Genomic DNA, 10,532 nt, shown 5'->3' with positions numbered 1-10,532 from the left:
CTCTTACTTACTCTCCTGTGCCCACTAGATTATATTGTGACATTTATCAGATAGCATGCCATTACTTCTGTTGGTATTTCAGTCCCACTCACTCACTGCTATTGAATCTATTCCAAATCAGAGTTACCCTCTATTGGGTTTGTGAGAGTATAAATCTTAACAAGAGAAAAGAGACTGCCTGTAGCATCTCTGTCTTTCATTGTCATTGAGTCAGAACTGATTCATAGCTGACCATCCAGTGAATTTTCTCACACTGTAAATCACACCAATGAGATTGCTCCTATTTCTCCACAGAATGACTGGTGGATTCGAATCATCAGAGAGGCACTACCCTTGAGTTAGCTGTATAACTCCCTAAATACTAGGCCATCAGAGCTTCCTGCCCACAGCTGTGCTGTTGTTGTTAGGTGCTGTCCAGTTGACTGTGACTCATTCTGACCCTATGAACAGCCAATCTGAACCTCACCCTGTTCTTCATCATCCTAACAATCTGTGCCATGTGAAAGCCATAGAATAGCCACTGAGTCAGTTCATCTCATTGTGGTTCTCGATCTCTTTGCTGTCCCTCCACCTCTCCCAGCATGATGCCAATTTTCAAGGACTGGCCCTTCTTGGCAGCATGCCCAAAGTATGTGAGTTGAAGTTTCACCATCCTTGCCTCTAATGAGCACTTTGGTTGCACTTCCTCTAAGACAGATTTGTTTGTTCTTCTGGAAGTCTATGAGATATTAAATACTCTTTGTCTGTGCCATGATTCAAAAATGTCAATAATTCTTCTTTCATTCTTATTCATTGTCCAACCTTATGATGCATAATAAGTAGTTGAAAACACCATTGCTTGGATCAGGTACTTTGCCTCTAATGAATAGTCTTTTTTTAAAAAATTAATTTTAATGAACATTTACAGAGCCTTAGGGCTTCCAGTCATTCATTGTTGCACTTTTCTTCCTGCCCACCCCTTCCCCCAAATTCATTCTTCTTGAAAAGTAAAAGAAAAACTCTTTCATCCCTCCCTCAAAGGCCACTCCACTGTGCAGCCTTATGAGGTCCTTTACAGCAAATTTTTCCAGAGCAACAAATCTTTTATTTCTTGACTACTGCAATTATGGGTGTTGATTTTGTCTCCACATAAAATGAAATAATTGACAATTGTAATTTTTTCACCATCACTCATGCTGTTTCCTATTGGTTTGGATTCCTATTGGGTCCAGTGATTGGGATTTTTGCTTTTTTGATGGTGAGCTATGATTAATATTTAAGGCTGTAGTCTTTATCTTCTTTATTAAGTGTATCAAGTCTTCACTTTCTGCAAGCATGATTATGTCATTTGCATATTACAGACTATTATGAAACTTCTTCTAATTTGATGATAGATTCTTCATATAAGTCCAACTTCTTGAAACATTTACTCAGCATACAGATTGAATAGGTATGGAGAAAAGGTGTGGACTTGCTGCACACCTTACTATTTCCTAAATTTTATATAATACCTTAATAAGTCAACAAACAGACACTGTTCTGGATGTGTTCATCAAGTTATGCCAAGACATCTGGAGGACAGCCACCTGGCCAACTGACTGGAAGAGATCTATATTTGTTCCCATTCCAAAGAAAGATGATCTGACAGTGTGTGGAAGTTATCAAACAGTATCATGACTATCACATGCAAGCAAGAATCTACTAAAGATTATCCTAAAATGACTGGAACAGCACATCAAAAGAGAATAGCCTGAAGTGCAGGCTGGATTTAGAGGTGGCTGTGGCACTAGGGATATTACAGTTAATGTCAGATGAATCTTGGTTGAAAGCAGAGAGTACCAGAGGAATGTCTATCAGTATTTCATTGACTGTGCAAAGGTATTTGACTGTGTGGATCACAACAAACTGTGGTTAACTCTCAGAAGAATGAGAATCCCAGAACACTTGATTGTGTTTACACGAAACCTATACTTGAACCAAGAGGCAGTCGTCAGAACAAAGCAAGGAGACACTGCATAGTTCAAAATTGGAAAGGGTGTGTGTCAAGGACATGTCCTATCTCCATATATTTTCAATCTATATGCAAACAGATTATCCGGGAGGCTGGTCTGTATGAGGAGAAGTGTGGCATCAGGATTGGTGGTAGACTCATCAACAGTCTGAGTTATGCAGATGACACAAGCCTTCATGCTGAAACTGAGGAGGACTTGGAGTGTTTGCTGCAGAAAGTCAAGGACTGCAGCCTTCAATATGAATTGAAGCTCAACATCAAGAAAACTGGGCCAATTGGCAGCATCATGATGAGATGGTGAAGAGATTGAGATTGTTGACAGATTCTGTTTGCTTGGATCCACAATCAACACTCTTGGCATCAGCAGCCAGGAAATTAAAAAGACAAATTGTGTTGAGAAAGTCTGCTGTCAGAGACTTCTCCAAAGTGCTGAAGAGCAACGATGTCAGTCTGGAGACTAAAGTGCACTTGATACAGGCTGTAGTCTTTGCAATTACTTGCAATGCACCAGAGAGCTGGACAATAAATAGGGATGATAGAAGGAGAGTTGATGCCTTTGAGCTCTGGTGCTGGAGAAGAGTATTGAATATACCATAGATAGCTAGGAAAACGAACATGTTCATCCTGGAGAGGATGAAGCTTTGTCTGACATACTTTGGACATGTTGCAAGGCAGGATCAATTCTTGGAGAGAGACGTCATGGTTGGGAGGGTAGAGAGACAGTGCAGGAGAGGATGATCCTCGATGAGATGGGTTGATTCAGTCACTGGGGTAATGAGGATAGTTGTGTCAGAGACAATAAGATCCCATGTACAGCAGAGTTTAGAGCTGCTGTACATGGGATCACTATGAGTCGCGGTCAACTCAATGGCACAGAACAACAACAACATTAATAAGTCAGGGCTCCCTGGTAGCTAAGTGGAAGGAATTTCACTGCTAACCCAAAGGTACTCAGTTGGAACCCACTAGATGTTCCACCAGAGAAAGATAAGCAATCTCCTTTGGTGTAATTTACAACTTCTAAGAACCTGCTGGTCGGTCAGTTATAAACTGATTCTGACTCAATGATACATAGCAAAAACAACATTAATTAGTTATGCTTGTTAAAATGTAGGATATAAATTATTAAGCTGGTAATACTAGTATCTTCCTTTTCTGAAAAATATTGTACACATATTTATTGTACACATCTATATTGCACTTGGCTACTTTGCCAATCATGTGTGTGTTTATTTTGTTTCTTTCATTAGTTTTTTGGTTGTAAAAATAATACATATTCATAAAAATATTGCACAGTAAAGTTTACAGAGTATTTGTTAATTCCACAAGATGATGCTATTCAGAGAAAATATTAATTTGGTAAGTCTCTCTCCAAAATATCTTTGTATGCACATACACATAAATGGTATACTAATGATTTCACACTGCAAGTATTTGATTTTTTTATCTAATGGCAAATTCTGAACATGTTCTATACCAATCAATATAGATAAAAATAATTTTTTAGAATGGTACACATTGTGTAAAGTACTATAATTAAAGTAAGCCATCTTCTATAGCTCACGAAAGAAAGATGAGCAGTCAGCCTCCTTCTGTGAAATTTATGGTTTCTGAAAACCTGCTGGAGGTTCAGCTATTTGTCAATTCTGACTCAATATCCATGAGTTAGAGGTGGAGTCCCCCTCTCCATAATTAGGCATTTAGCCTTTTCCCAGTTTTTCTTTTCTAAGTAGAAATACTATACAAATACCTGGGGGAACATTTTTTATACACTTGCCTCATTGATTTCTTTCTCCAGATAATTTCTCAGAATTAGAGATGTGGGTTAAGGCTATACATATTTTATATCATGGCACATGTTGCCAAATGCTTTCAGGAATGCTGCAACAGTTGTACCTCTTCCAATAGCATAGACTGTTGTTGTGTACTGTCATGTTAGAACTGTCTCATAGCTGAATTTCCAGCAGGTTTTCAGAGGCAGTAATTAGCATGGGAGGAGATTGCCCATCTTTCTCCCATGGAACTCAGTAACTTTAAACATTTTAAAGGCTTTGAACAAGCTGAGACATTTTAAAATATAGATCTACCTACTTTCCAACCAAAAAGGTGCTAGGAGAGGCTATTCGTTGTAGACGGGCATCATGCTTGGCAAGGTGGAGGAGCATTAAAAGAGAAGAACACCTTTAACTGGGTGGAATGACACAGCAATGGGCTCAAGTGTGCCAGAGATTGTGAGGATGACACCGCATAGGACAGGGTTCAGATCTTTTCATAGGGTTGCTATGAATTATACTAGACTTGATGGCATCTCACAAGATCAGTAACTTTCCAGAAAAACACTTGTGCGCAGAAATACAGAGGTTTTAGATACTGTTAATGGAACTTGACTGATACTTTGACATCACCTCACAGGCTCTTTAGGACATCATCTATGAATTTAGATGAAGAGTGGCTAAACGAGGATATTTTAAAGATGCTTTCTTTTTTAATACTAGCATATCTCATGTACACACCTGCTACATATATCACACATTTATGTATACAAACACAGTTTTAATGTGTGTTTGGCCTAAGTTTGATGCAAATACATCTACCTGAAATAGAATCTGATCTCATTATGACCCATGAAGCCACGTGTATGTACATGATAGATAATAAAGCCAAATGTTGCTCTTTATTTGAGGTTCTTCAGTGGCGAGCCCACCAGGAAGAGGTGGCAAGACTAGAAATGGAGATTTCTGCCAGAAGAAGAGAAAAGGAAAAGGAGAAAGAGAAACTATGGAAGAAGAAGGAATTACTACAAAGAGAAGAAAAGAAAGAAAAAGTATAGCATTTACTTTTGATATTAATGCATTAGTGCATGAATGTTTAATTGCTTGAGTTTTAATTAATCCTTGTGTTTGGCACATATTCTCAGTCAGTTCTTAGTAATATTTACAAGGCTTTGTGGAATGTTGCTTCAGTTTATTTGAGCTACAGAGCTTTGTAAACATGAAGAAGAACCCATTTTTTGAACCTGCACAAGCCCAGATACTTATGATTAGAAAAGATGAGTATTTGTATAAAGGGTAGGACTTATAATTACACTTAAGACTTTTAAATCTTGTGTTAGTAGTAATATGGTAAAGACCAAAGAATTCTGGGATAGCATATTAGTTGATAGCAATGCAATGAATTATTGCCAAAGTTGTAGTTTTGGTAATATGAATTGTGATGGTGGTGATTTTATGTGTTGCTAAGTCAGAAACAACTCATAGCTGACCTTCCAGCAAGTTTTCAGAGGCTGTAAATCACACAGGAGAAAACTGCCCATCTTTCTAAGAAACACCTGGTGGATTTGAACTGTGTTCTTTTGGTGGGCAGCTCAACTCCTTTTCCCTAGTCCACCTGTGCTCACAAATACGCATTGCACTGGGGAGAAGTCACTTCCTTGAACACCAAAAAGCCCTTAAGAAAATTTGCTTGATTTAATGTTAGATTCTGCTGCATTTCTTTTAATGACTTGGGTTCATCATTCTGCATTTGAACAAACTTTTGGTTCCCAATCTGTAAAATATTAATGAAAACACTTTTTATTAGCATCTTAAAAATTTTTTGACAACTTATAGAAGACTATACACATTTGAGGGAATATTTTATATACATTAAATTAAACCATGTCCTATTGCTAGACATTTTTTTTCTAATGCTATTATGTACCATTGAATTTGAACTGACACATCACTGACCTTCCAGTGTGTCTTTAGAAGCAGTAAATTGCATGGGAGAAGATTACCTATCTTTTTCTCTTGGAGCTGCTGGTAGATTTGTATCTTTGTCATTGGGTTGGCAGCACAAGTTCTTACCACTAAACTGCCAGACTTCTCAGTTTTTCTGTTTTAATCATGTAGTGCATGCTTTCTATAATGTGTAGTGTTTGTCTTAATGCTATGTGGTATATGCAATGAATACCACACATTATGGCATTCCTGTGGCTTAATTTGTAGAGAGTTTCTCTGCTAACCTAGAGGCCATGCCTCTCTGGCAGTTCGAATCCATCAACCACTCCATGGAAGGTGGCCAGTTTCCTTCTGTACAATTTATAATCTCTGGAAACCCACTGCAGGGCTAACTGAATTTTTTCCAACTTGATAACAATGAATGAATGAATGAATGAGTGATGTGATATATATGCTATGTATTCTATAGGGTATTTATTTAGTTATTTTTGCTTGTTCTACAACAAGTATAACATTTCCTGTAAAAATATTTTTGTGAGAAAAATATTTCTGTGAGATGTTAAAAACATCTACTGTTTTGTTTTTGTTTTAAAATTGCTGCCTTCTGTGGAAATATTTCCCAATAGACAATTTATTATCAACTCCATAAAACAATGAAAGAAATACTCATTAACCAATTCACCTTTACTTATTTGGTCTGTGTAATAGAAATGTTTCTAAAAGTTACCCAGAACACTTGATTGTGCTTATGAGAAACCTATACTTGGACCAGGAGACAGTCATAAGAACAAAGCAAGGAAACACTGCATGGTTTAAAATAAGAAAGGGTAAACACCAAAGAAGTGTCCTATCTCTGTATCTTTTCAATTGATATGCAGGACAAATCATCTGGGAGGCTAGATTCTATAAGGAGTACCATGGAATCAGGATTGGAGGAAGACTCATCAACAATCTGTGTTATGCAGATGATACAACCTTGCTTGCTGAAACTGAGGAGGACCGGAAGTGCTTGTAGCAGGTCAAGAACTGCAGCCTTCAATATGGATTAAAACTAAACATAAAAAAAAAAACTCCACAAGGATTCTCACCACTGGGCCGATTGGCAGCATCATGATAGATGATGAAGAGATTGAGATTGTTAACAGCTTTAGTTTGATTTGCTCCATAATCAACACTTTTGGTACCAGCAGTCAAGAAATTAAAAGACAAGTTGCATTGGGAAAGTCTGCTTTCAGAGACCACTCCAAAGTACTGAAGAGCAATGATGTCAGTCTGGAGACTAAGATGAGCCTGATCCAGACCATAGTCTTTGCAGTTGCTTACTATGTGTCAGAAAGCAGGACAATGACTAAGGATGATAGAAGGAGAATTGATTCATTTGAACTGTGGTGCTGGAGAACAGTATTGAATATACCATGGACTGCTAAAAGAAGAAACAGATTACTTCTGGAGAGGGTAAAACCAGGCTGCTTTTTTGGAGGCAAGGATTCTGAAGCTTCGTCTGGCGTACTTGGGCATGTTACAAGGAGGGATTAGTCCTTGGAGAGGGATTATTATGCTTGGGAGTGTGGAGGGATAGCGCAAGAAAGGAAGACCCTCGACGGATTGACTCAGTGACTGGGGTAATGGAAGTAGGTGTGTTAGTGACTGGAGTAATGGGGGTAGTTGTGTTAGTGACTGGGATAATAGGGGTAGGTGAGTTAGAGACAATAAGGTTGGCTTAGGATAGAACAGGGTTAAGAGTTGTTGCACATAAGGTCACTATGAGTCACAGGTGACTTGCCAGCTCATAATAATAACAACAAAAGTGACTTCAAGTGTTAAGTGTGACAAATGAATTCCTAATCCTTGGTAGACAGTTTTCATTTTTGTGAACAGATTGACATTTTGAGTCACCTAACTAAGCAGGTCTGTGAAAACCTTGTCCAAAAGTTTTCTTCCAAATAGAAAATATGGAGGAAAGGATACCATAGTTTTGGGTTTTTTTAGTTATAAGCAAATTATCTTGTATTTAATTTGTCATGGTTCTTGATTTCTTTCATGCTTCCATCAGCAAACTGCATAGAAGCAGCATATAAAGTAAATATATATAGAAGTTATATATGATCTTTAACAAAGTTATGTGCTAAGAAGATTTTTTTTTGTAGATTTTGTACTCTTTATTTTAAGAAGGGATTAAATTTCCATTTCTAAGAAAATAAGTAGAGTAGTCTCACTGTGATTCTATCAAGAGATTTCATGGTTGAAGAAATAATTGAGCATACTTCAGAAATTCCTAAGTATCCTGTTTTGGATAAATACAAGTGAATGATATGTTTTTAGAGGAAAATACCAGTGATTTCTAAAAAAAAAAAAAAGTGAATACCTTCAATAAGATAGATTGACACAGTGACTTACTATTCTGTGTCCTTTAAAGTAATTTATGGTTAGGATAGAACATTATTTACTATAACTAAGACAAATGTTTTACTGACTAACATGGTTATATATGAACCATACGTAACTTCTGACTTATACACAAGCTCAACTTCAAGGTAGGTTTATGAAGAGAGATAAACAGAAGATTTCAAAGGGCAGTTTGAGAAGACAAATGTATTATAACAAAAGAGCTGTAATTAGAAAATTAAGAGGGAAGAACATGCTCAACTTTTCTCAAGCTGAAAAAAAGTGAAGAACAAATTCAAGCCTCAAGTTGCAGTACTGAAGGATTCCATAAACAGAATATTCAGTAATAGAAGAAGCATTAAAAGAAGATTGAAAGAGGGTAGTCATTGTACCAAAAAAAAGGCTACACATAAAATATTGAAAATGGAAGTGTTGCAATGTCTTGTCAAATTAATTCCAACTTCTAGTTATCCTACAATAGAATGAGAGTAATTGTATTAACTATGGGCATTAAATTTGATTGAGGAATTGACATGGTTATCTAGAAGAGCACCAAAGGACATTGCTAGGTTTTTTTTTGTGTTTTAAACAGCCCGACAGATTTCTGTAAGTGAGGAAAAGTCTTTTGAGAAAGAGAGAGCAGTCTCTTGAGATTGTATATGAACCTGACATTTTGCTTCATAAATACCTCCAAAATATCGTACAAGAAAAATGGAGGGTTTGATTTGCATCTCTCTTGTTGATGGTGATTTTTGAGCATTTCTTTATGTATCTGTTTGCCATCAGAATGTCTTCCTTTGTAAGGAGTCTTTCTTTCCCCTCCACCCCCATTTTGTTACTGGGTTATCAGTCTTTTTCTTGTGGATACACTGGCGCATTCTGTAAACTTTTGTTATAAAACCATTGTTTGAGATGATATAATTAGGAAGTTATAATAAGTAAGGTGATGAAAGGATCAACTTAAGTACAACTTAAAACAAGAAGGAACTTAACACCTAAAATAATGAAGGCTGGAAATACTTTTTTTAAATAATTTTTTTAAAATTGTATTTCTTTTTTATTGATATTTTAATGAAAGTTTACATAAAACTTGGATTTCATTCATTGTTTCCTCCCTCCACACTGTTCCCCCATCCACTTTGCTATGCACTTTTATTGTATATTTTTGTCAAGCAAATGATACCTTAATCATATATTTATTTTAGAGAATTCTTGAAAATGTTTTCAACATAAGAAATCATACAGGGAAATTGAACTTCAATATGTTATTGCTAATTGCTGTTGAGTCTACTTCAGCTCGTGTGAGAGTAGAACTGCTCCATAGGATTTTCAGGAAACTTTTGTAATTAGGTCACCAGATCTGCCTGCATTTTTAGAATGGAAGGTTGAAGCTATATAAATATTCAAGAATTATATCTATGAAGATATCAAAGAGTACATATTTAAATGTGGCTTGTTTTTTGTTTTATTTTTGGTCCTGAGTTCTGCTTTTGGCCCTGAGCTCCTAAGCTGTGTGCTGTTTTTGTTGTTGTTATTGTTAGGTGCCATCGAGTTAAGTATGACTCATAGCGACCCTATAAACAACAGATCTGAACCCTGTCCTATCCTATGCCATGCTCAAAATTTCTGACGCAGTCACTATGTCAATCCTCTCATTGTTATTAATATATATACAGTGAGGCACACAGTAGAAATTACTTACCACACCAACTTAAAGGCTGTGCCTTTCAGGTGGTTCAAAACTACCAGTGCAACTGTGCAGGAGAAAGATGCCAGTCCATATTGCAATTTACAGCCTTGGAAGCATGATGGAGGGTCCCTATGAGTTGGTACCAATTTGATAGGGTTGAGAGTTTTAATTTCTTAATGGCAAGAATTATACAGTTTTGAAAATCTCAAAGCCAAATTTATGACCAATCTCAAGAGCACATATTATCAAGGCATATGTTTTATTTTATTTTAAAATATTTTTAATGTTATTGTTGTTGTTATGTGCCATTGAGGTGCCTGCAACTCATAGTGACCCTATGTACACCAGACCTAAACCCTGCTCTGTCCTGTGCCAATCTCAATCTCTCTCAATCTCACTCAGACACCCCCATCCTGAATACCCCAGTCACTAACTCAGTCGACCTCATGGAGGGTCTTCCCCTCCTGCACTGTCCCTTCACCCTCCCAAGCATGATATCCCTCTCCAAGGACTGGTCTCTCCTTGCAACATGTCCAGAGTATGTCAGAAAAAGCCTCAGAATCCTTGCTTCCAAGGAGCAGCCCAGTTTAACCCTCTCCAGGACGAACCTGTTTGTTTTCTTAGCAGTCCATGGTATATTCAATGCTCTTCTGCAGCACCACAGCTCAAAGGCGTCAATTCTCCTTCTATCCTCCCTAGTCATTGTCCAACTCTCTGATGCATAACAAGTGATTGCAAAAACCATGGC

At 37.1% G+C, this 10,532-nt stretch overlaps 1 protein-coding gene across 1 annotated transcript in view; it reads left to right on the top strand.

The window, feature by feature from the left end:
- Nucleotides 1-10,532, top strand: part of CCDC148 (coiled-coil domain containing 148) — a 314,203-nt gene that overhangs the window by 160,748 nt on the left and 142,923 nt on the right. Inside the window, exon 7 of the mRNA XM_006880794.1 lies at nucleotides 4,674-4,814. Coding sequence (XP_006880856.1) covers nucleotides 4,674-4,814 — 141 coding nt within the window. The remainder of the gene's footprint in view (nucleotides 1-4,673; nucleotides 4,815-10,532) is intronic.

The sequence above is a fragment of the Elephantulus edwardii genome, unplaced genomic scaffold, assembly GCF_000299155.1.
Source record: "Elephantulus edwardii isolate Elephantulus edwardi_28Jun2011 unplaced genomic scaffold, EleEdw1.0 scaffold00010, whole genome shotgun sequence".
Lineage (NCBI taxonomy): Eukaryota > Metazoa > Chordata > Mammalia > Macroscelidea > Macroscelididae > Elephantulus > Elephantulus edwardii.
Note: the sequence above shows the minus strand (reverse complement) of the source record. Positions and strands in the feature narration are given on the sequence as shown.